The sequence below is a fragment of the Manduca sexta genome, chromosome 4, assembly GCF_014839805.1.
Source record: "Manduca sexta isolate Smith_Timp_Sample1 chromosome 4, JHU_Msex_v1.0, whole genome shotgun sequence".
Taxonomy (NCBI): Eukaryota; Metazoa; Arthropoda; class Insecta; order Lepidoptera; family Sphingidae; genus Manduca; species Manduca sexta.
The window spans coordinates 9016341-9042987 of NC_051118.1; the positions used below are offsets into that span (position 1 = coordinate 9016341).

The 26647-nt window shown below is 47.8% G+C and overlaps 1 protein-coding gene across 3 annotated transcripts in view; it reads right to left on the reverse strand.

The window, feature by feature from the left end:
• Positions 1–210: 210 nt before the first annotated feature.
• The window catches only part of LOC115454114 (protein EFR3 homolog cmp44E-like), a 51527-nt gene continuing 25090 nt past the window's right edge, over positions 211–26647 (reverse strand). Inside the window, exons 9-22 of one of the 3 annotated variants that reach the window (XM_037442727.1) lie at positions 25732–25802; positions 25437–25631; positions 24563–24732; positions 21415–21518; positions 20389–20509; positions 17383–17518; positions 16505–16621; positions 15927–16047; positions 15568–15656; positions 13667–13762; positions 12026–12112; positions 11409–11570; positions 5654–5822; positions 211–5196 (exon numbers count right to left, since the gene is read on the reverse strand). In XM_037442727.1, the coding sequence (XP_037298624.1) occupies positions 5667–5822; positions 11409–11570; positions 12026–12112; positions 13667–13762; positions 15568–15656; positions 15927–16047; positions 16505–16621; positions 17383–17518; positions 20389–20509; positions 21415–21518; positions 24563–24732; positions 25437–25631; positions 25732–25802 (1625 nt within the window). In that variant the 3' untranslated portion in view covers positions 211–5196; positions 5654–5666. Of the gene's footprint in view, positions 5197–5653; positions 5823–9801; positions 11571–12025; positions 12113–13666; positions 13763–15567; positions 15657–15926; positions 16048–16504; positions 16622–17382; positions 17519–20388; positions 20510–21414; positions 21519–24562; positions 24733–25436; positions 25632–25731; positions 25803–25862; positions 25924–26647 lie in introns of those variants that run through there. The other 2 variants (XM_037442722.1, XM_037442724.1) reach the window with 2 other exon arrangements.

The window sequence follows — 26647 nt, forward strand, 5'->3', positions numbered from 1 at the left end:
CCCATTACTGCCATAGTGGCCCACGAAAGTGTGTCCACGCGTTCCGGAATTAAACTATGTATATCCGGTTCCAAAAGGCCGGCATAATTGTGACGACTGAGGGGTAATCATCATTTGTCAGTCGACATTCTATTGGAATACTTACCATCACGTGCAGTGGAGTCAAATAAAAATTCTAATAACAAGATATTTAATAAATAAAACAAGCAATCGATCCAAACCGCATATATTTTGTAATACACAACCTATAAAGTGTAACGTTAAGTACAGACAACCGGAACACCTAGTACACATATATTGAAACGCTATGAACAAATTAACACTCTCATTCCTTACCGTGAGTACACTTCGCTTTTTATGTCGCAGGACCTTAGGGGCCGTTCAAGTATTACGTAATGCAATTTTTGAAGATTTTTGACCCCTCCATGTAACGCGCCGTACCGTTTTCCTGTGCACCCCCGCCACCCACCAAAAGTTATGTAACTCTAGTGACATTTTTTTTTGTAATATTCACAATTATTTTACGCAAAATACCAGAACGTCGCTAAAATACCTTTGTATTAAAATAAAAAAAACAATGTTACATAACGCTTTGCATGATACCCCCCTCCCGCCCCTGTGACGCATCGTAACATTTTACAAGATCCCCCCAAAATTGCGTTACGTAATACTTGAACGGCCCCTTAATCAAGTTCAGAAAAGGTTAACAGTCAGTTCATGTATAAGACAGTGAATATCAGGGGCATAGCTATTTATCAGCCGTATAAGTGATACTGAGCCCCCGAGCTTTGAGGCCTCCTTGGCTCATACCTACATTAAACTAAGCAGGTGCCCGAAAGTTCGCGCTGCCCTGAAGGGCCCCTAACAAATTTAGATATAGGACCCCTCCATGGCAAGCTACGGTATTGGTGCATACAGTATATTTTTTTAAATGAATAAATCCATCGTAGCCGAATTTTGGGCATGGCGGCCAATCTGAACGGAGATATTACAGTGCACAAGTGTGTGCACAATAAACATGCGCTCTCTGTTTCTTTACTCTCATAGTCCGGTGAGACGACGACATGACCGGAGAGAGATCAGGCGTAGGACCAACAGCGTTACGTGCTACACTACGTGGTAAACTCCCGTGTCGACATCGGGCCGTAAGACCAACATAACCGTTCTACTATCTGCCAAGTAATCGTAGCGACAACGCGTTTTTTGTCCGCGAAATAAAAGTACAGTGTAACATAAAAAGCGAAGTATTTCCACATTAACTATAACTTCAACTTTAACTCTCCATATCTAATAACACTCATATCGTCGGTACGTACGTTAGCACATTTCCAATTGTGACATAAACCTTAAAACAAATGGAATACAGTTCAAAATACCGAATATATAAAATACTAAACGTAACATCATACCTTCACATAATTTTAAATCGTCGCCCGAGATGCAACACTACGTAACCATAAATTAATAAAAACCAACACTTATTTTTGGTTCATAGATGTACATTTTTTTAACAGACCTTAAAAGTAGAATGTCATTAATACGTATTTTTTAAGTGCTCATATGTTGTTACTAGGAAGTACTATTAGCTATTCTTTTTCATTTTAAACATTGCAATTAGCCGTCGCATTTTATAAATGCTTTTTGAGCTCTCTCAGTCATGTAGACAAACAAATATTGGATCTAACTAACCCACTAGTGCAGTGTGAGGTCAGCGCGACATTTTCTTTTATATGTTGCAAAAATAATTTTGTTTTGTTTCATAGCCGGCCGTCTGTCTAACAGCAACAAACCTCAGATAAATTACGTTAAAAGAATCTAATGTTTTTGAAAAAAAAACTTGGTACCTCTATCCAAAGGACACATAATTATGCAGCCACTGAACTAAACGGATAAATAATAGAAGAAAGTTTTAAACATTTTTAAAAAAATGCTTTTTCAAAATCTCAGAACACAATTACTTTAAGTTACGCAGTGTTACATTTCAGATGACGCTCCCAACCCTACAATATTTTATTTATTTTCGTATCTCATTGATCCCTTTTATTTGGTTGTCACATTCTCTAGCCTCAGAGGCTTTAACACACTTTTAGAATAAATACATACTATAATACAATTTCAATATCGTCAGCTTAAAGACAGACTGTAGTAATACCTTTTTTAATTTTTTGACTTATTAAAGTAATAGTTTTTGATGTATTCACGTACAACATGCAATATATGTTTAGCTTTTGTTTGAATTAGACTTACTTTAAACCGACGATTTTTTCACCCAGAGACAAATAGTTCTCGGGTAAAATACTTTTAACACTCATGTACCAGATATTGCAGAAATCACTTCTGTGATACGACTCTGTCCCAATATATCTAATAATATCATCATAATATACATAATTATTATCCATACCTTTATTACTTATAAATCGTCCTTTCTCATCCAAAATTACAACATTAGTATAATCATTTACCAAATGTATTTCCACTCTTCATTTCAATCTATTTCGTTCCAATAAAAAATTATAATTATCACAAAGATAGCTATTCATTACACAAAAAAAGCATTTAGTATAAACACATTATAAAACAGAGTAGATATATTTTAGTCTGAGCTTAATATTGCAAAACATTTCATAGAGATGAATGAACCAAAACAGATAGATACTAATGAAAATATATCCATATATTAATGATAATAGTTTGTACTCGTTTCTAAGAATATTGTGAGTAGTGTGAGATTTGGCATGTTAAAAGCTCATATACAGGAGTGCAAATTAATAAAATTGATATCATCTGTCTAATAAATATATTTAATTGGATGATCGAATTTCGACCATAACTTACAAATAAGACAATATTTTATTTTGGTTTCATAACCAAAATATATAACGTATTGCTGATACTCAAATATACACGATTATAGTTTTTAGTTCATCACAAAATAAGTTTGGCAATATTAATCTACCAAACACATCCTACTGAGACCATTTCCCAATTTATAAAATAAAAATCAGAAATTACCAAAGAATTTATTTGGCAATTAATCATTATATTAGTGTAAAATTATCTATACTCCAGAGAATTGTCCAAACCATAGGATGTACAGACTAAAATAAATCAGGCAGTAGTTGGCTCATTATAAATATTTATAAACACAAAAAGCATACCTAGATTAATATCTCGTGTACTCCACAATCGATTGGCAATGACAATCGTTAAAATGTCAAAAATAATGAACGAGGATGAATGGAATAATTGTGCTAACGAAGAACAAGACTTAAAAGACCTTTTCAAAAATTAATGACTCAGTCATAAAAGATGTCAGAAAGTTATTGTCGTTTTTTAATCTGAAAAATAATGGGTTCAGACTGTTCAATTTCGAATAACATTTTCGATATTAAAATGAAAATGGAAATTTCAAAAAACTACACATGTCAATTTGTATTGAAATATGGTCATATTTTGGATTTATTGTTTTTCGTCAATTCAATTATACCATCAAAAATGTCACAACTGGTAATGTATATACATCTACAGTATTGAATATACGAGATTCTATATATTATTATTATATTATATATATTATATTATATAATTATCATTAACATCATAGATAGAAATATTTAAAACTGCCCGACTCGCAAATGGAATATCATTCGAAACTTAAATAGTACATACCTTAAAGTACGTTTTTGTGTAACTAATACTTTATCAACTATTAATAAATAGCTCATATTTGAAATTTGATCATAAATTTTTCCACACAGATAAGGCAAAGGTATGTTATGTCACACAGCCAGAACGTGATTACATGATTGATTTTTATAGAAAAAATTGAAGTATGTTTTATTATTTCCTCTAACACCAATACATACATGCTGTTTTGCATAACTCTGGTATAACATTTCGAATTGCGTTCCATTTATGTCACCCTATATATAATACTGAAAAATGTGTGTAAATTTGGCTGTTTGAGTATAAAATAGATAACATACAAGTTTGATAATACGTCTACACGGGCAAGTTTAAACATTCCTATCTGATAAACATGTCAAATACAAAACACTACACTGAGCGAAAAATTTGTTCCAAACGTTGTTTACAAGATACAAAAATGGGATTAACAATTTTTTATAGATTTGGGGTGTCACGTGGGGGCCTAAAGTTAGCCTTTTATTCACTAGGGGTTCATAATTATTTTTATTCAACAAAATTGTCAGTCGACACTTGTACCCTACTCCACTTACCATCTTGTGTGCTGAGGTCACTTTTCCCGTACCCATATTATGAAAAAAAAAACGACTTTTATTGGCCTCCACCTTTGTAATATCCATTTGAAATTATTCACTTTCGTAAGACCAATGACTTGAATACTATATCCATTTTATAGTTCTAGGAACAAATTTTTGGGACTAGTTAATGCATTTAAAAAAACAGCGGAGACAAATACGATTGATACATAAATATCATTTTTTTTATTGAACTTTAAAAAAATCATATATTTTTAAGCTAGAATTTATTTCTTGAAGCCACGTGAAAAGATTAGCTCTCAGTTCATATTTAGAGTCAAGATGTGGATGAAAATGCATATTTGCCGAATATATTTTAAAAGCGATAGTTTATTTTATTATAATTTTTAGCACAGTGTTGTGTTTTAACGTCTCAGTTCTAAAAAAATACACGTCGAATTCATAACCTCTTCCTTTTTTGAAGTCGGTTAATGATTTCACAATAAACTTATATGTGGATAACATTTATTGGAATCAAATTATTGAAGGCTTCTGTACCGAATTAGGTAAACTATAGAAATTATCGTGTATTAGAAGACATATTTTTTCCAATAGTAATTGAAATTTTTAAGGTAAATTTATACCTTGACCCACTAACGATGTGTTCATTTTTTGATAAATATAACTTATACATCGTAACGCCTCTTGCATAGTTTATCAATACCAACAGATAAAACTATAACCCAGAATAAAACAACTCAAAAACGTCATTTCACAAATATAACAAAACACGACTTACACCATTTTAGAACTGTGACGACGCGAAATACTATTAATAATGCGCAATATTAAATATCGATTGATACATATTGTGACGTCATAGATAAACGTGATGTCAGTAGGCGCGTGACGCGATACGTCGTTTGTGACGTCATAGAGATGGTTTCAAGTACTAACACTTTACGAAGTTAGTCTGAAAAAAATAGATAAGTGTTATTTTTTTTGTTCATATACCTACCTTTTTCAATACACGTTTTGAATCGCGTCTTTCGATCCGTCGTAGAAATTGAGCAATCAGAACAGGTTTTTTACGTGCTAACAAATGACTTATTTTGATTGGCTTATTCTAGGGATCGGATCGAAGATTGAGATCGTTCATTGAAAACGGTCATTTAATGATTGTATAGGCTGAGTAATAATGCTGATAATGATGACCCATAAAAGTGACTGAATAAATGCAACATTTTTAATGGCTTTATTGAAACATATTTTTTTCTAGTAAATTCTTTTTATTTAATTTATAAATAAAAAAAAAATGAAGAACTCAACCGTGTATAGGCCAATTGAATTGAAATAAAATAAAAAATAAAATAGATAAATAAAATTAGGAATTTGTTCAGTTATTTATGTGTATAACAGGTGGTAGGTACCTCGGGCACGGGACTAGTACAGGAACAGTTCCGGGAAGTACTTGGTGTAGGGCGGCACGCTCTGCTGGTAGGACTTGTGTCCGCTCGGCGAGCAGGCGCCGGACGCGGGCAGCAGCGGCTCCTCGTTCAGGCTGCTGAAGATCTCCTCCAGCTTGTCCTTGATCTCGTACTGGGAATATTAAATAAATTGTTATGAAGTATACATTTTTAAACGGGTACGTCACAGAGGTCGTTCATGGCGACTTCTTGTAGTGATGCAGTAGTGATGCGATAAATGGGTACGATATGGTGGCCGGACTGCACAAACGATACAGACCCAATGCAAATGTGTATCTGTTGCGATGTAACTTCTACATAGGGTTTAGTATGAACTATGAATGCCTCAGTTGCAAGATGGATTCGTCAGAAGTAAGTTACGTATTTACAGATACAATAGCAAAGCTGTCGCGTTGTTTATATCAATCCGCCTCACTCGGGATCAGGGCGGATACATGTAGCATGAGACTGGCTGCAAGGGTCCAGGCCTCACCTCGGGCTGCGTGAGAGCGAGCAGATGGTCGAAGGGCGCGGTGCGGAAGGTGTTGTTGAGCGTGGCGCGGCGCCGCTCCGCCTCGCGCCGCTCCGCCTCGCTCGGGATCAGGGCGGATACATGTAGCATGAGACTGGCTGCAAGGGTCCAGGCCTCACCTCGGGCTGCGTGAGAGCGAGCAGATGGTCGAAGGGCGCGGTGCGGAAGGTGTTGTTGAGCGTGGCGCGGCGCCGCTCCGCCTCGCTCGGGATCAGGGCGGATACATGTAGCATGAGACTGGCTGCAAGGGTCCAGGCCTCACCTCGGGCTGCGTGAGAGCGAGCAGATGGTCGAAGGGCGCGGTGCGGAAGGTGTTGTTGAGCGTGGCGCGGCGCCGCTCCGCCTCGCGCCGCTCCGCCTCGCTCGGGATCAGGGCGGATACATGTAGCATGAGACTGGCTGCAAGGGTCCAGGCCTCACCTCGGGCTGCGTGAGAGCGAGCAGATGGTCGAAGGGCGCGGTGCGGAAGGTGTTGTTGAGCGTGGCGCGGCGCCGCTCCGCCTCGCGCCGCTCCGCCTCGCTCGGGATCAGGGCGGATACATGTAGCATGAGACTGGCTGCAAGGGTCCAGGCCTCACCTCGGGCTGCGTGAGAGCGAGCAGATGGTCGAAGGGCGCGGTGCGGAAGGTGTTGTTGAGCGTGGCGCGGCGCCGCTCCGCCTCGCTCGGGATCAGGGCGGATACATGTAGCATGAGACTGGCTGCAAGGGTCCAGGCCTCACCTCGGGCTGCGTGAGAGCGAGCAGATGGTCGAAGGGCGCGGTGCGGAAGGTGTTGTTGAGCGTGGCGCGGCGCCGCTCCGCCTCGCGCCGCTCCGCCCTCGCTCGGGATCAGGGCGGATACATGTAGCATGAGACTGGCTGCAAGGGTCCAGGCCTCACCTCGGGCTGCGTGAGAGCGAGCAGATGGTCGAAGGGCGCGGTGCGGAAGGTGTTGTTGAGCGTGGCGCGGCGCCGCTCCGCCTCGCGCCGCTCCGCCTCGCTCGGGATCAGGGCGGATACATGTAGCATGAGACTGGCTGCAAGGGTCCAGGCCTCACCTCGGGCTGCGTGAGAGCGAGCAGATGGTCGAAGGGCGCGGTGCGGAAGGTGTTGTTGAGCGTGGCGCGGCGCCGCTCCGCCTCGCGCCGCTCCGCCTCGCTCGGGATCAGGGCGGATACATGTAGCATGAGACTGGCTGCAAGGGTCCAGGCCTCACCTCGGGCTGCGTGAGAGCGAGCAGATGGTCGAAGGGCGCGGTGCGGAAGGTGTTGTTGAGCGTGGCGCGGCGCCGCTCCGCCTCGCGCCGCTCCGCCTCGCTCGGGATCAGGGCGGATACATGTAGCATGAGACTGGCTGCAAGGGTCCAGGCCTCACCTCGGGCTGCGTGAGAGCGAGCAGATGGTCGAAGGGCGCGGTGCGGAAGGTGTTGTTGAGCGTGGCGCGGCGCCGCTCCGCCTCGCGCCGCTCCGCCTCGCTCGGGATCAGGGCGGATACATGTAGCATGAGACTGGCTGCAAGGGTCCAGGCCTCACCTCGGGCTGCGTGAGAGCGAGCAGATGGTCGAAGGGCGCGGTGCGGAAGGTGTTGTTGAGCGTGGCGCGGCGCCGCTCCGCCTCGCGCCGCTCCGCCTCGCTCGGGATCAGGGCGGATACATGTAGCATGAGACTGGCTGCAAGGGTCCAGGCCTCACCTCGGGCTGCGTGAGAGCGAGCAGATGGTCGAAGGGCGCGGTGCGGAAGGTGTTGTTGAGCGTGGCGCGGCGCCGCTCCGCCTCGCGCCGCTCCGCCTCGCTCGGGATCAGGGCGGATACATGTAGCATGAGACTGGCTGCAAGGGTCCAGGCCTCACCTCGGGCTGCGTGAGAGCGAGCAGATGGTCGAAGGGCGCGGTGCGGAAGGTGTTGTTGAGCGTGGCGCGGCGCCGCTCCGCCTCGCTCGGGATCAGGGCGGATACATGTAGCATGAGACTGGCTGCAAGGGTCCAGGCCTCACCTCGGGCTGCGTGAGAGCGAGCAGATGGTCGAAGGGCGCGGTGCGGAAGGTGTTGTTGAGCGTGGCGCGGCGCCGCTCCGCCTCGCTCGGGATCAGGGCGGATACATGTAGCATGAGACTGGCTGCAAGGGTCCAGGCCTCACCTCGGGCTGCGTGAGAGCGAGCAGATGGTCGAAGGGCGCGGTGCGGAAGGTGTTGTTGAGCGTGGCGCGGCGCCGCTCCGCCTCGCTCGGGATCAGGGCGGATACATGTAGCATGAGACTGGCTGCAAGGGTCCAGGCCTCACCTCGGGCTGCGTGAGAGCGAGCAGATGGTCGAAGGGCGCGGTGCGGAAGGTGTTGTTGAGCGTGGCGCGGCGCCGCTCCGCCTCGCTCGGGATCAGGGCGGATACATGTAGCATGAGACTGGCTGCAAGGGTCCAGGCCTCACCTCGGGCTGCGTGAGAGCGAGCAGATGGTCGAAGGGCGCGGTGCGGAAGGTGTTGTTGAGCGTGGCGCGGCGCCGCTCCCGCCCTCGCTCGGGATCAGGGCGGATACATGTAGCATGAGACTGGCTGCAAGGGTCCAGGCCTCACCTCGGGCTGCGTGAGAGCGAGCAGATGGTCGAAGGGCGCGGTGCGGAAGGTGTTGTTGAGCGTGGCGCGGCGCCGCTCCGCCTCGCGCCGCTCCGCCTCGCTCGGGATCAGGGCGGATACATGTAGCATGAGACTGGCTGCAAGGGTCCAGGCCTCACCTCGGGCTGCGTGAGAGCGAGCAGATGGTCGAAGGGCGCGGTGCGGAAGGTGTTGTTGAGCGTGGCGCGGCGCCGCTCCGCCTCGCGCCGCTCCGCCTCGCTCGGGATCAGGGCGGATACATGTAGCATGAGACTGGCTGCAAGGGTCCAGGCCTCACCTCGGGCTGCGTGAGAGCGAGCAGATGGTCGAAGGGCGCGGTGCGGAAGGTGTTGTTGAGCGTGGCGCGGCGCCGCTCCGCCTCGCGCCGCTCCGCCTCGCTCGGGATCAGGGCGGATACATGTAGCATGAGACTGGCTGCAAGGGTCCAGGCCTCACCTCGGGCTGCGTGAGAGCGAGCAGATGGTCGAAGGGCGCGGTGCGGAAGGTGTTGTTGAGCGTGGCGCGGCGCCGCTCCGCCTCGCGCCGCTCCGCCTCGCTCGGGATCAGGGCGGATACATGTAGCATGAGACTGGCTGCAAGGGTCCAGGCCTCACCTCGGGCTGCGTGAGAGCGAGCAGATGGTCGAAGGGCGCGGTGCGGAAGGTGTTGTTGAGCGTGGCGCGGCGCCGCTCCGCCTCGCGCCGCTCCGCCTCGCTCGGGATCAGGGCGGATACATGTAGCATGAGACTGGCTGCAAGGGTCCAGGCCTCACCTCGGGCTGCGTGAGAGCGAGCAGATGGTCGAAGGGCGCGGTGCGGAAGGTGTTGTTGAGCGTGGCGCGGCGCCGCTCCGCCTCGCGCCGCTCCGCCTCGCTCGGGATCAGGGCGGATACATGTAGCATGAGACTGGCTGCAAGGGTCCAGGCCTCACCTCGGGCTGCGTGAGAGCGAGCAGATGGTCGAAGGGCGCGGTGCGGAAGGTGTTGTTGAGCGTGGCGCGGCGCCGCTCCGCCCTCGCTCGGGATCAGGGCGGATACATGTAGCATGAGACTGGCTGCAAGGGTCCAGGCCTCACCTCGGGCTGCGTGAGAGCGAGCAGATGGTCGAAGGGCGCGGTGCGGAAGGTGTTGTTGAGCGTGGCGCGGCGCCGCTCCGCCTCGCTCGGGATCAGGGCGGATACATGTAGCATGAGACTGGCTGCAAGGGTCCAGGCCTCACCTCGGGCTGCGTGAGAGCGAGCAGATGGTCGAAGGGCGCGGTGCGGAAGGTGTTGTTGAGCGTGGCGCGGCGCCGCTCCGCCTCGCGCCGCTCCGCCTCGCTCGGGATCAGGGCGGATACATGTAGCATGAGACTGGCTGCAAGGGTCCAGGCCTCACCTCGGGCTGCGTGAGAGCGAGCAGATGGTCGAAGGGCGCGGTGCGGAAGGTGTTGTTGAGCGTGGCGCGGCGCCGCTCCGCCTCGCTCGGGATCAGGGCGGATACATGTAGCATGAGACTGGCTGCAAGGGTCCAGGCCTCACCTCGGGCTGCGTGAGAGCGAGCAGATGGTCGAAGGGCGCGGTGCGGAAGGTGTTGTTGAGCGTGGCGCGGCGCCGCTCCGCCTCGCGCCGCTCCGCCTCGCTCGGGATCAGGGCGGATACATGTAGCATGAGACTGGCTGCAAGGGTCCAGGCCTCACCTCGGGCTGCGTGAGAGCGAGCAGATGGTCGAAGGGCGCGGTGCGGAAGGTGTTGTTGAGCGTGGCGCGGCGCCGCTCCGCCTCGCGCCGCTCCGCCTCGCTCGGGATCAGGGCGGATACATGTAGCATGAGACTGGCTGCAAGGGTCCAGGCCTCACCTCGGGCTGCGTGAGAGCGAGCAGATGGTCGAAGGGCGCGGTGCGGAAGGTGTTGTTGAGCGTGGCGCGGCGCCGCTCCGCCTCGCGCCGCTCCGCCTCGCTCGGGATCAGGGCGGATACATGTAGCATGAGACTGGCTGCAAGGGTCCAGGCCTCACCTCGGGCTGCGTGAGAGCGAGCAGATGGTCGAAGGGCGCGGTGCGGAAGGTGTTGTTGAGCGTGGCGCGGCGCCGCTCCGCCTCGCGCCGCTCCGCCTCGCTCGGGATCAGGGCGGATACATGTAGCATGAGACTGGCTGCAAGGGTCCAGGCCTCACCTCGGGCTGCGTGAGAGCGAGCAGATGGTCGAAGGGCGCGGTGCGGAAGGTGTTGTTGAGCGTGGCGCGGCGCCGCTCCGCCTCGCGCCGCTCCGCCTCGCTCGGGATCAGGGCGGATACATGTAGCATGAGACTGGCTGCAAGGGTCCAGGCCTCACCTCGGGCTGCGTGAGAGCGAGCAGATGGTCGAAGGGCGCGGTGCGGAAGGTGTTGTTGAGCGTGGCGCGGCGCCGCTCCGCCTCGCGCCGCTCCGCCTCGCTCGGGATCAGGGCGGATACATGTAGCATGAGACTGGCTGCAAGGGTCCAGGCCTCACCTCGGGCTGCGTGAGAGCGAGCAGATGGTCGAAGGGCGCGGTGCGGAAGGTGTTGTTGAGCGTGGCGCGGCGCCGCTCCGCCTCGCGCCGCTCCGCCTCGCTCGGGATCAGGGCGGATACATGTAGCATGAGACTGGCTGCAAGGGTCCAGGCCTCACCTCGGGCTGCGTGAGAGCGAGCAGATGGTCGAAGGGCGCGGTGCGGAAGGTGTTGTTGAGCGTGGCGCGGCGCCGCTCCGCCTCGCGCCGCTCCGCCTCGCTCGGGCCCAGCGCCGCTCGCCGCAGCGCCTCCAGGCTCACGCTCTCCGACTGCAGCGGGTGCTGAACACGACATACCACCATATTACTTTGATTTATAAAAATAAGTCTGCTCGTGGTTCTGTACAGCATACAACGCAAGTGGATGATAGTACATAGGGCAAAAATCCGTTACAAAGAGTCCTATTGACGAGCCTCGTTTAAAAATCAGCTGTAATCGTATTCATCAATTATAACTGCGCATGACGTGCGCTCACTGACCGTATACTACATTCACCTGCAACCGTAGTGAATTTGGAACAAACCAGAACTTGGGAGTAACCTGTAACTCATCTCTCACAACCATTTTCAATAATCGATCTTAATCTTATCTTTGTTCCGATCCCTAATACAAACCAATCATAACAAGTCATTCGTAAGCATATCACAAAACTTGTTTTGATTGGTCCATTGCCGCGATGGACCGATTAAAGCTATGATCTTAGGGGGGGAGGCAGGTTATCAATTGAACATTGTACCGCATTCTTCCTGTACGGTGTTCGCCACTGCGAGGCGGTCGCGTGCATGTCCTGGTGGCCCCAGTGCCAGAACTCGTTGTCGCTGCGCTGGACAAGGAATGGGATGGGAAGGGAATACGCGTTGACCGGTGTGAAGTTAGCCATTTCACCCGCCTTCTTTGTATACATTTAGCTACAAAAGTTACTGAACAAATTCACATCAACTTTAATCGGTATATTATTTTTTTGCTTATCTAAAATTAAGCGGTAACCTTAAAGTCTTTGCTAAGGAAGAGAAAACGGTTGTCAATATGGACAAAAAGTTAAAAGACGATTTGAAATTTTCAATTTATCTATCTTTTTTTTGTGTCTGACTGTATACAGACATGGAAGCAGAGCGAGCGGCGAGACCGGATGGGTAAAGAGCGGAAAACGCATATCAACTCACATACTTTTGAACATTATATTTCGGAAGCGTTATAGCGTTTATGTGGGTAAGTTATTGATATAATAGTCTTTGATACGCGTAATATTCAAACTAACATGTATTCTGCCGTCCCGCAGTCAACGGTGGATCCGCGGCGGATTCCGCACACCCGCTAAATATATACGCAAAAAGAAACGGATTTGATATCCCTTGCGGATTCTGCCGCTTCCACATTAATAGTACACTACGTCTTCCATCACTCATTTACTCTTTAAAACTGAGACGCCGTTTGTGACTAACTTCACAAGGGCCATGCTAAGTGACGCGTATTATATGGATTTACACCGTGTTGTACAAAAATTAACCATATGTCTGTTGAAGTTTTGCACAATACGATTGTATTTACGGTGGTATAGCTAAGGTAGGATTAGGAATCGAGATGATTTAGACTACTTCTAGAATCTTGAAATAACAACGATAACTTCAGTATGATCTTTCACGCGGACGAATCGATGAATAATACTAGTGTTAATATAAAAAGGTAAACTTCTATATAAAATTACTTTATACGACTTTAAATTACTATAACTACATTTTATTATAACTACCTATAGAGGGTGTCCCAAAAAATAATGTTAAGCGGAGGTCCAGAGATAGAGCACCCTTTGGGGTATTCGAATCACCCCCTTGTATGTTTCGCGATTTTTTATAGTTTTCGAGTTATGAATGATTTTCTGAATTTTTGAGAATATCGAAAATTCTCAATCCCCTCAGCCCATTTTAATAGCAGGTAAAAGAGTTGCACCCACGTTTACAACTTTTAAATGGCGAGAACGAATCATGAAAAATCAGTTGAACTTAAATATAAGAATATGCCACATGTTTAACTCATAGCTTTCTTGCAGTCATTTTCGGTTAGTTAACATACTAATATACCTTAGGAATAATGAGACGTCACAAAAAATAATTGTAATTTAATGGAAAATTTTAAGAATTTTCCACCTTGCTATCTTTTAAGGCTGATTTTAGCCGAATTAGCCCCGATGAAGGACTATGTTTTTTTTTTTATAAATATGTAAGTTGAGAGTCTGGATTTTTTTTTGACTTACCTTAGAAGCCCGAAGTCACTCTAGGTGCTCTATTTATGGACCTCCGCTTGACACAATTTTTTGGGACACTCTGTATATTAAATACAATTGTAAAGACTACGAATCGCGTTTATTTGTGCAAGTTACGTAAGCTCCGAAGTTCTGCATCGACGGTCTGTGGTTGTGGTTGTATTTCTCTATGAACATTCGGTACTCTTCGTCCAGATCGTCGTATTGTGCTTGCTACAATCAAATATGTGCCTTACGCTATACAGAATATTACACTTTTTTGAAGTGATACGGTGCACATTATCTATAGTTAAGCAAATATATATCTCATTTTATACGGAATACTGAATTGTTTAAAATTGGTTTTGGTTAACAAAGTGATATATAAAGGTTTTTTTTTAATTTAGTATTAGAATAGTCTTAAAAATTGTTTGGCTCAATTTGGAGTCACCTAACGTAAACCAGCATAACTTAGTTTCTTAAAAGTTGATCCATAAACAATTTTTTTACTTATAATATACAGGGTGGGGTTTTTTTAATTTTACACATGGGTAGGGTTAATTGGTTTAAATTTGTCTCCAAGATGGTGGTAGGATATATTTTAGATCTCCCTGGATAGCTACCCCTATACACAAGGTGTTAAAACCCGCCATAGTGGCCTACGTACATATGTGTCGCGTTCCAGGATAATTGTGTCGACTATCGAGTGGTAATCATCTCTCGTCAGTCGAAATTCTATTGGACCACTCCACTTATCATAAGGGTCACTTTGCGTGCATTTATAAAAAAAACACTTACAACCAAGTCGACCAACATATTGCATACATTACAATTTTATAATTAAAAACCCTTAAAAGATTATCCTACCAAGTTTAGTAACCGTTCTCAATTACAGTCCATAAGAGTTTGTATTAGGCGACCAAGTTTAGAGGATGACGTGGCAGCGGTACAAGGTTTGTATAACTAGATTCCTGTCGGGTTTCCTTTCCGAAATAACCATAACCATAACATAACCTTTTAGCCGAATTTCGACCACGGCGGCCAATCTCAACGGAGATGAGCAAGGTATGCAGGAGATATTATAGAGCACAAGTGTGTGCGCAGTACACAGGTGCACTCTCTGTTCCTTCACTCTCATAGTCCGGTGAGACGGCGATCCGACGTGACCGGAGAGAGATCAGGCGCAGGACCAAGTTCCTGACTCCGAGCTGCGACTGAGTAATTTTTAAGAAGGAAAAACCCAGTCACAATTATTCTGGCCCGACCCGGGATTCGAACCCAGGACCTCAGCGCGGTAGTCGTACTTGTACCGTGTACAATTATAATTACGCCACCGAGCCAGTCAAAATCAATCCTTTCCGAAATATTCACTTTTCGCCATTGCGACGTGCTACATTATGGAGTAGTTTATGTTATGCGTTTATATTGAGCAGTAAGGGGGAAAAAAAGCGGCGATAGCCTAGTTGGGTGTGGAACGGACTGCCGAGACGAATGTCCGCAGGTTCCAATCCCACACACCTCTGACTTTTCTGACTCATGGTAAAACATGTTGCACTATGTTTTTTTTGTTACACCCATTTGCATTTCCAATGTATACCTACACAATATGTTTAACAAATAAATGCATCTTGTATTTTGTATTTCTTCTAAAAAGAATATGTATGTATTCTTAATGAATTATTGCTTGCTTTGACTTTGAAGAAAAACATCGTGAGGTAACCTGCACACCTGAGTTCTCTATAGGAATTTTGAGGGTGTGGAATCTACCAATCCTCACTAGGCCAGCGTGGTGGAGTAAGGCCTAATCCCTCTCAGTAGTAGAGGAGACCCGTGCAAACAGTGGGCTAGTATATAATACAGGGCTGATATTATTATTATTATATTCTTACTCATACTAAAATATTTTTTTCCCAAATGACTCACACAAGTTTTTATTTCTAAGTACACAAATAGGGTAAAGTATTTCTCATAGGGTGAGTGTGCCCAGCATTGGGACAGTGTAGGGACAGTGTAGTGAGTGTAGTGCGTGCAGTACAGACCCGCCGGGGCGCGGGCGAGCTGCCGGCGCTGTCGAGCTCGGCGCCGCCCGGCGCGATGTCCGCCAGGCTCTCGCGCCCCGCCGCCGCGCCTGCGCACAGTACAGCACATAACGCTAGGGGCACTACAAACATTACTCTATATCATGTCGAACATCATTATGATCGTTGGAGGTGTACTGTTACAAATAGACGGTGGTAGGCCAGTTGATTGATATACAGGGTGAACTTTAAATAGAAAGCAGTAAGGGCAAGTATCTTATCTAGTTATACAGGGTGAATTTTATATAGGGTGTTTAATAAGCAATTTAACTATTATTGAATCAACAATTGAAGTATTTGATCGCGATGTGTGTACGCACCGGCCTCGACCCAGCTGTGTCGGTGCAGCGCGGCGGCGGCGCCGGGCGCGGCGTAGTGCGCAGGCGCAGACACCCGCGCCGCCTCCACGCCGGCCGCCACCATGCACTCGCCCACCGCCATCTAAACACATTCACAATACATTTAGTCCACATGCAAACTCCAACGAATCATGACTCAATCAATAAAATATTTTACTATGTTCGATTTGATAAATATTCTATACGTAATAGCAAATAATACAAAAAAAACATTCTGTGAAATCAGCAATAACATTGGTAAGGAATACGGCAACAATTTATATTCCAAATATTACAATGTGTGCGGTACTGCGGATAACGCGCTGACCCTTTCTTTCACGTGCATCGTATACCTGATGACGTCACTAGATACCATTGCTTCTTTTTTTCATGTTTTTAACGATTAGCCTTTCCATCAGATTTAGCAAGCTTTATATTGTTATTGATTTTTTAACAAATTTTGTTGTTACTTTTTGTGTTAGATGTTTAATTACAGAATTTTAAGAAAGAAATTAAGTAATATGACCCATTATTAAAGTATAGTAAGACTGTCTATTCACCTGATCGATCATGAGGTAGGGCACCTTGGAAGGCATCTTGGAAGGCGACAGGTGGTCGTAGCTCTCTTGCAACGGAGGGAGCAAGTGAGGACACTCCTCACGACGCGCTTCTACAATCTGGAAACAAAATATAAATATCTTTATATCACCTTTCAACATTTGTAGCCTTCTAAACATGGATAGCAAAAAAACAAAAAAGTAATAGGTATGAAATATTCACTACATTTAAATCATCTCACTTATTACAATTTCGTGTTATATGCAACATGTTACATAAGTATGTATAGTTATGTTTAAAATTTTACAAAGGGTCCTTCGAGCCGGACCTCACTTTGTTATACATTTTATAAAACAGTAATAAATAGTAACCCAAACTTAATGGATCTTTAATTATTCATCTAGACGAATTCTATATTGTTATAAGTTTAACTTTTAATTTATTTTGCAAATTGGAATGCTCTTATAACCATATATTGTTGTTGAAACAAACTCTTTAGAGCTTGATTATTAAGATCTTATTTAAACTAGCAACTTCTTTTAGCAATAATTATTCAAGAGCCTCTAGAGCCTAAATGCACTGCATTTGTGGTAATAATTCTATAGACATGCGACTTGCCAAAGTCTTGAATGCTACAAAATTTACACAAACCAGCTTTCCGTGATAGTTTATTTCAACTTTATAAGTTTTCTTGAAAATCCATAAAAAAAATGATAAAGTTGCACTTAAAAATAATCCAATCCAATCCAAGTTCTCTTAATATCCATTCCTCGCGTTTGTTTAGTTAATCCCAATCGTTCCAATCCAAAATAAACTGTATTCGTTACACATTACAGTACAATATTATTATTGAATGATTGGTATTAATGTGTATACGTACCTTGTTGAGGTAGTCGGCGAGTCTCGGCAGGGTCATGACGTGCGGCACGAGGGAGGCCAGCGCGATGCTGATGGCTTGCAGCTGGCACTGCTGAGACACCGACAGCACCGGGTTCGACAGACCGGACTGCTGGATGCTGGTGGGGGAATACAGCATCGTTGCGGATATACAATCATCAAAAACCATACGCACCATACACATACATAACGGATAGCATATTAAACATTTTATAAATTGTGAATCTAGTGGCAGTAAGTGTGTATTGTCCAATGACTAAATATAAAGAGGACAGGCCTCAAAAGTTAGCTATATGAATAAGTTATATTTATGTTAGGGAAATCGACGCAGAATTGTCAATATATATGTCTATCTCTTTTACTCAAAGCTTATTTGGAACGCAACAAAAAAGACAAAAATAATTGCTTTCTTCGCATATGGCACTATTTCGTTTACTTCAACACACTGGGACCGCCTTGCGGCAGAAACGCCATTTTATGCTGGCCAGTCGGCAAGTACATGTAGTGTCAGACGATGTAAACAAATCTTCATAAATATTGAATTTAAAGTAATATAATCATATTCTCAATTGTTCAGTGTGTTTATTAGTGTATTTGTTAAGTTTCGAAAATGACTCAGTGTTGTGTGAAAGGATGCAAATCGAATTCACGCAAGAAAGACCCCGAAATATATTTTCATAGGTTAGTAACTGTTTTTACCGAAAATTAGCAAATATCTTTGTATAATTACTTTTGGATGTGTTTTTATCAATTAAAATGATATGTGGATCTGGTTTGTTAAGCTTTGGACCCTTTTAGGCGTGATTTATACACATTAAAATCATTATGTTTGTTTACACACGAGCTTAGGGATGGGTGGGTGGATTTGTTTAGAAATTATTGATATCGATATTTTAACAGACGCCCGTTTATCAGTTACGGTTTTTGTCTTTGAAAGAATGTTAGAGCACACATCAATATTGTATTATTCAGAAGGACAAACTAAGTGAAATTAGAATATTTTTTAAGATAACCAAAAATTTAAAACCAAGGCAAAATGAATTGAGAATATTGAGCGACGTGATTGGAATCCTACACCAAATACATATTTCTTTACATTTTGAGAAGATATGCATAAACCACACGTTTAATTAACGCGAGTAAAGATAACTGTTTTCCAACAATATTCCCGATAAGTAAAATAGTAATGATTATTATACTTCACCTAATAGTAATATTACTTTAATATATTGCTATGAATAAAATTAGAATTGTTACATAAAAGAATAGATAAACATAAAAGAAACAACATAAAGATGAAATGTAAGATATATTTTTACAATTGGCGGTCTTATGTTTCGAGCAACCTTTGCATGCACGGAAATAGATACATAATCATATTGTTGTTATTGCAATTTTGCAAATAATTATTATAATTGATTATCTTAACTACCATTTTTACGGTCATTGATTTTAGTTTGCTGAACCATAGTTATGTTTCTCGATCAAAGAGCATAATAATAAAATAAAATAAAACCAACCAAATAATTGCTGGCTACGCTATCTTATTCCATTTATCATGTATTAAATAAATATCTTAATCTGTAACTTAAATTTTTAGCAAGGAATAGTGCAACATACAAATATAGATCAAACACAACTGGATGTTTGTCACAACGGGTACTGCTTTGTTTAACAATTGTTACTTATAAATCAGTTTCAGTTTGTTTGTTTACATTATGATTTGTTATATTTATATTATGGTAGTTCCTAACCCCTTTCGTATTTGATCTTTTTGGGGCTTGTTTGTCTCTCTTAATTCTTCGATGTCGATACAAAATTTTCGGTACTAGCATATCACTATTGTAAGGGGCGGAGTCGGCACCATTTTGTTCATGAAATGTGCCGCATGTCACGTGACCATATTACCCATCCTCTATACTTCTTTTATCATTGGTATTGTCTCATGATGTCTAACTTTACCCTACCTGAGCTTCAAACCCGAGATATAGATCCAGAATAGTTCCGCGTAACCAATATAATTAACGTACACAGTCCATTCCCTCTCCCTTCCCCTCCTCCCAATCCCACTCTCCTTTACCCCTTCTTCCCCATCTTCCCTGTGCCCCTGCTGTCGTTAAGCCGGGGGAATCCAGTATCCCATTCGCAGGATTCCTCCGGTGTAGATAGCAGGGAAACTTAAAAAAAAAACCAACACAGTCCACCTGCATATTATGATAAAAGTCTTAGACGCTTTCGAGTCTGCCCGGTTGGCAGAACTTGACCACAAACGCGAACATCGCAAAACAAGCTCAAAGGTCTCCTACAACTGCACTTATAACCTTACAAGACAACCATATTGCATCACATGGACTTTCAAGACAAAAATCGGATTCTCCAGCCACATCCGATCTCATAAAAAGCGGCGATAGCCTAGTTGTATGCGGAACGGACTACCAAGACGAATGTCCACCGGTTCAAATCCCACACACCTCTGACTTTTCTGACTCATGGTAAAACATGTTGCACTATGTTTTTTTTGTTACACCCATTTGCATTTCCAATGTATACTGACCTACACAATATGTTTAACAAATAAATGCATCTTGTATTTTGTATTTCTTTGACACACCTCTGACTTTTTTAAAATCATGTGTGTATTCTTTGTGAATTTATCGTTCGCTTTAACGGTGAAGGAAAACATCGTGAGGAAACCTGCACATCTGAGAAGTTCTCTATAGGAATTTGGAAGGTGTGTGAAGTCTACCAATCCGCACTAGGCCAGCGTGGTGGACTAAGGTCTAATCCTTCTCAGTAGTAGAGGAGGCCCGTGCTCAGCAGTGGGCAAGTATATAATACAGGGCTGATATTATTATTATATTTTATCCGATCTCATATAAGAAGACAGTCGTGGAGGACATCATCATCATCATCATCATCATCATCATCATCATCATCATCATCATCATCATCATCATCATCATCATCATCATGATAAAAGTACACTCACGCGAGCACGAGCTGCAGTATGTCGGCGACGGTCTCCTCGCAGCAGACCTCGATGCACAGCAGCGCGACCGTCGTGTAGATCGCCTCGATGTTCTCCAGCGTGTTCGACTCCAGCTGGAGACCTGGAGGAGTTCAGGATTATTATACCAGTATACAGGGTGGATTTTTGAGATGGGGCAGTAAGGGCTATCCTTACCGCTGTACTTACAAGAAAGTTTTCTTAAGCTGTGTATTGTGGTGAAACATTTTTGCAATATTTAACCAAAACAAATGTCTAATGGTTCCACAAACTTGACCCTTATAAGCAACTGAATCGATTGGCATAAAAAAAAATTGTTTTGACTATCGGTGAATGCAAATTTTATTGTCTTCAAAAATGATGAACAGTCTCCTGAGAAAGCTTTCTTTTAGCTGCAATGGTTAAGCTGCCTTTACTGTCCCGTCTCAAAAATCACCCTGTATACTGGTTCAGTGGATACTGATCTTTACTACTGAGTGATTTCTTATGTTTACGCGAAGATATTAAAATATTTTTTTAAATTGTATCGCGGGCTTTTATATTATAATATTCTCCCGCCAATTGGAAGACTTTACAGCCTTCATGGTCGCGGGTATACAACATAGATTGCAAATGTGGCCTCTATTATTTCGGCAAAGTCTTCGAAACGTCGAGAGACAATTATTATATAAAACCACGATAAATTATAATAAAATAATTTTAATACTATTTGGAGTGTTTAGTTAGTCCATCAGGCTTGCGTGGTGTAGGTTGGCAGATTAAAAATAATTTTAAATCAAAATCCTTGTTTTTCGGGGTAAACTATGCCTTATAACTCCATTCCAGGGCACTGTTCGTGTGTTAAATTTTATCAAAATCCGTACAGCAATTTATACGTTTACTACTAACATGTTTACTTATTAGTTCAACATTTTATTAGACAGACATGATGGATTGTTTGAACCGTGTCGAGCAGTTAGATAGGATACAATATGGGGCTTGATTATTAGAGAAATATAGTCTTTATACCTTCATACAGAGAGCTGAAGATGGTGTATCCGTGCTTGCTGATGAATATCACGTCCTGCCGCGAGCACTTCTCCACGGTCAGGCCCAGCTCCGCGTAGTCCACGCTGGAATCAATAAGGGTTAATATTGATTATCAAAATTATTTATTTTAATTACATTATTATTGTATGCTTGGTTAGGGGGGCTAGATGTAGTACTTATATAATTCACCAATAAATTAATTATATCAAGACTTACATCATAATTTATCTAAACTTATATCTAAATTTATACTTAAATTTACAATTAAAACCTATATGTACAAAGTTTAATTTACAATAATAATTACCAATGTAAAGTATTTTAAGTAATAACTGCATTGTATAAATGATATACAATGCAGTTATTATATTCGATCTTGATTTTTATATTCGATATCGAATGGGTGACGTAGTTGTCCTACCGGCTGATCGGTCGCCGTGCGGCTCCCGACCTTGCTCGCCGCTCTGAGCGACAGACGGCGCGGCGCGAGCGCATGCTTTCGGAGCGAACAACGAGTAGTGTGCGCTAAATTGGTTTCGACGCGAGACGCTTGATGTTTTCGCTTACTATATCTGTTATTTTAGCTGCCGGGGAACGCTTTGGTCGCTACACCTACACCTACACCTACACTAATGTACTCACGTGGGCTGCGCGAGTCGCGGCGCGTTGTGCCTCCTGTCCAGCAGCGTGTGCAGCACGCGCTGCAGCAGCACGCGCGCGCCCGCCGGCGCCGCGCCCGCGCGCACCAGCGCCTCCAGGAACGCGCCGGGGAACGCTTTGGTCGCTCCACCTACACCTACACCTACACTAATGTACTCACGTGGGCTGCGCGAGTCGCGGCGCGTTGTGCCTCCTGTCCAGCAGCGTGTGCAGCACGCGCTGCAGCAGCACGCGCGCGCCCGCCGGCGCCGCGCCCGCGCGCACCAGCGCCTCCAGGAACGCGCCGGGGAACGCTTTGGTCGCTCCACCTACACCTACACCTACACTAATGTACTCACGTGGGCTGCGCGAGTCGCGGCGCGTTGTGCCTCCTGTCCAGCAGCGTGTGCAGCACGCGCTGCAGCAGCACGCGCGCCCGCCGGCGCCGCGCCCGCGCGCACCAGCGCCTCCAGGAACGCGCCGGGGAACGCTTTGGTCGCTCCACCTACACCTACACCTACACTAATGTACTCACGTGGGCTGCGCGAGTCGCGGCGCGTTGTGCCTCCTGTCCAGCAGCGTGTGCAGCACGCGCTGCAGCAGCACGCGCGCGCCCGCCGGCGCCGCGCCCGCGCGCACCAGCGCCTCCAGGAACGCGCCGGGGAACGCTTTGGTCGCTCCACCTACACCTACACCTACACTAATGTACTCACGTGGGCTGCGCGAGTCGCGGCGCGTTGTGCCTCCTGTCCAGCAGCGTGTGCAGCACGCGCTGCAGCAGCATCGCGCGCGCCCGCCGGCGCCGCGCCTGCGCGCACCAGCGCCTCCAGGAACGCGCCGGGGAACGCTTTGGTCGCTCCACCCACACCTACACCTACACTAATGTACTCACGTGGGCTGCGCGAGTCGCGGCGCGTTGTGCCTCCTGTCCAGCAGCGTGTGCAGCACGCGCTGCAGCAGCACGCGTGCGCCTGCCGGCGCTGCGCCCGCGCGCACCAGCGCCTCCAGGAACGCGCCGGGGAACGCTTTGGTCGCTCCACCTACACCTACACCTACACTAATGTACTCACGTGGGCTGCGCGAGTCGCGGCGCGTTGTGCCTCCTGTCCAGCAGCGTGTGCAGCACGCGCTGCAGCAGCACGCGCGCCCGCCGGCGCCGCGCCCGCGCGCACCAGCGCCTCCAGGAACGCGCCGGGGAACGCTTTGGTCGCTCCACCTACACCTACACCTACACTAATGTACTCACGTGGGCTGCGCGAGTCGCGGCGCGTTGTGCCTCCTGTCCAGCAGCGTGTGCAGCACGCGCTGCAGCAGCACGCGCGCGCCCGCCGGCGCCGCGCCCGCGCGCACCAGCGCCTCCAGGAACGCGCGCCGGGGAACGCTTTGGTCGCTCCACCTACACCTACACCTACACTAATGTACTCACGTGGGCTGCGCGAGTCGCGGCGCGTTGTGCCTCCTGTCCAGCAGCGTGTGCAGCACGCGCTGCAGCAGTACGCGCGCCTGCCGGCGCCGCGCCCGCGCGCACCAGCGCCTCCAGGAACGCGCCGGGGAACGCTTTGGTCGCTCCACCTACACCTACACCTACACTAATGTACTCACGTGGGCTGCGCGAGTCGCGGCGCGTTGTGCCTCCTGTCCAGCAGCGTGTGCAGCACGCGCTGCAGCAGCACGCGCGCGCCCGCCGGCGCCGCGCCCGCGCGCACCAGCGCCTCCAGGAACGCGCCGGGGAACGCTTTGGTCGCTCCACCTACACCTACACCTACACTAATGTACTCACGTGGGCTGCGCGAGTCGCGGCGCGTTGTGCCTCCTGTCCAGCAGCGTGTGCAGCACGCGCTGCAGCAGCACGCGCGCGCCCGCCGGCGCCGCGCCCGCGCGCACCAGCGCCTCCAGGAACGCGCCGGGGAACGCTTTGGTCGCTCCACCTACACCTACACCTACACTAATGTACTCACGTGGGCTGCGCGAGTCGCGGCGCGTTGTGCCTCCTGTCCAGCAGCGTGTGCAGCACGCGCTGCAGCAGCACGCGCGCCCGCCGGCGCCGCGCCCGCGCGCACCAGCGCCTCCAGGAACGCGCCGGGGAACGCTTTGGTCGCTCCACCTACACCTACACCTACACTAATGTACTCACGTGGGCTGCGCGAGTCGCGGCGCGTTGTGCCTCCTGTCCAGCAGCGTGTGCAGCACGCGCTGCAGCAGCACGCGCGCGCCCGCCGGCGCCGCGCCCGCGCGCACCAGCGCCTCCAGGAACGCGCCGGGGAACGCTTTGGTCGCTCCACCTACACCTACACCTACACTAATGTACTCACGTGGGCTGCGCGAGTCGCGGCGCGTTGTGCCTCCTGTCCAGCAGCGTGTGCAGCACGCGCTGCAGCAGCACGCGCGCCCGCCGGCGCCGCGCCCGCGCGCACCAGCGCCTCCAGGAACGCGCCGGGGAACGCTTTGGTCGCTCCACCTACACCTACACCTACACTAATGTACTCACGTGGGCTGCGCGAGTCGCGGCGCGTTGTGCCTCCTGTCCAGCAGCGTGTGCAGCACGCGCTGCAGCAGCACGCGCGCGCCCGCCGGCGCCGCGCCCGCGCGCACCAGCGCCTCCAGGAACGCGCCGGGGAACGCTTTGGACAGCTCCACCGTGCGGTACGTCGCTCCCACCTACAAACAAACCATTTTCATTCCTATTAACTAACCCTGAGCATCAATTCAACTAACCCTGAGCATCAATTCAAATACCCTTCTTTTTTTTCGCGGGGAAAAACGCGTTGTCGCTACCACCACTTGGAGGGTCAGTGGAATGGTTATGTCGGTTTCACCGGTCTTACGGCCCAATGTCGCCACTCGGGAGTATAACATCCTCCGAGCGAGCGTTGGACCGAGTCCCTAACCCTTGTATACCCTACACCGGCATACCAACCAAAACCCGCGGTGGCCTTCTTCGGCGCAAACGGGACGGCCCCGGGGTATCTTGTTGCACTAAGATAGCTGCTCGGAACCGTCCCAGCGCGATACCGCATTGCGGCACCTCTCTAATTGAAGGGGGCTAAGATGCTAAATGACTCCTTTGGAGTCTACGACATCGGAAGACCTATCCGCATTGTCGACCACCTCATAGTCGCTGTAGTCGAGCGAGAAGCCAATTCAAATACCCCTGAGCATGAATTCAACTAAGCCTAAGCATCGATTCAACTACACTTGAGCATCGATTCAACTAAGCCTAAGCATTGATTCAACTACCCCTGAGTATGGATTCAACTACACTTGAGCATCGATTCAACTACCCCTGAGTATGGATTCAACTAAGTCTGAGCATCGATTCAACTACCCCGATTCAACTAATTTTGAGCAACAGATTAACTAACCTTGAGCAGCGATTTGAGCAGTATGCTCTGTAGCATAGTATCGGCCCGTGTCGGCTTGCCGCCGCGCTGCGTGTTCGGTATCTTGTTCACGATGAACATCATGATGTCTATCTTCTGGAAGTCGGGCAGATGGTCCGCGAACTCACCCAGCGCATTGATAAGGGCTTCCTGGTACAGCTTCTCATCGGTTTCTTTCTGTTGGTGGGAGTTGGATTGAATAAGTTGTTACATGAGCAGGCGTTAACAGACCAGCGACTCCTTCGTTCCAATAGTACATTGGAATTAAATAATTTACCTCAGAGTCCCTCGCGACTGATGTCCGCAAGTTTGTCAATAGATTGTTAATAATTTCCAGCACAGATGGACCTGTCGACAAAATACATATTTAACCAAACAAGAATAAACACTTCGCGTGTGTGCGCGTACCGACGGTGTCGCCGGCGGCGATGGGTACGATGCTGGTGAGCACGGCGGCGCGGGCGGCGCGGGCGCAGAGTATATAGTGTGTGTGCGCGTACCGACGGTGTCGCCGGCGGCGATGGGTACGATGCTGGTGAGCACGGCGGCGCGGGCGGCGCGGGCGCAGAGTATATAGTGTGTGTGCGCGTACCGACGGTGTCGCCGGCGGCGATGGGTACGATGCTGGTGAGCACGGCGGCGCGGGCGGCGCGGGCGCAGAGTATATAGTGTGTGTGCGCGTACCGACGGTGTCGCCGGCGGCGATGGGTACGATGCTGGTGAGCACGGCGGCGCGGGCGGCGCGGGCGCAGAGTATATAGTGTGTGTGCGCGTACCGACGGTGTCGCCGGCGGCGATGGGTACGATGCTGGTGAGCACGGCGGCGCGGGCGGCGCGGGCGCAGAGTATATAGTGTGTGTGCGCGTACCGACGGTGTCGCCGGCGGCGATGGGTACGATGCTGGTGAGCACGGCGGCGCGGGCGGCGCGGGCGCAGAGTATATAGTGTGTGTGCGCGTACCGACGGTGTCGCCGGCGGCGATGGGTACGATGCTGGTGAGCACGGCGGCGCGGGCGGCGCGGGCGCAGAGTATATAGTGTGTGTGCGCGTACCGACGGTGTCGCCGGCGGCGATGGGTACGATGCTGGTGAGCACGGCGGCGCGGGCGGCGCGGGCGCAGAGTATATAGTGTGTGTGCGCGTACGTCGGTGTCGCCGGCGGCGATGGGGTACGATGCTGGTGAGCACGGCGGC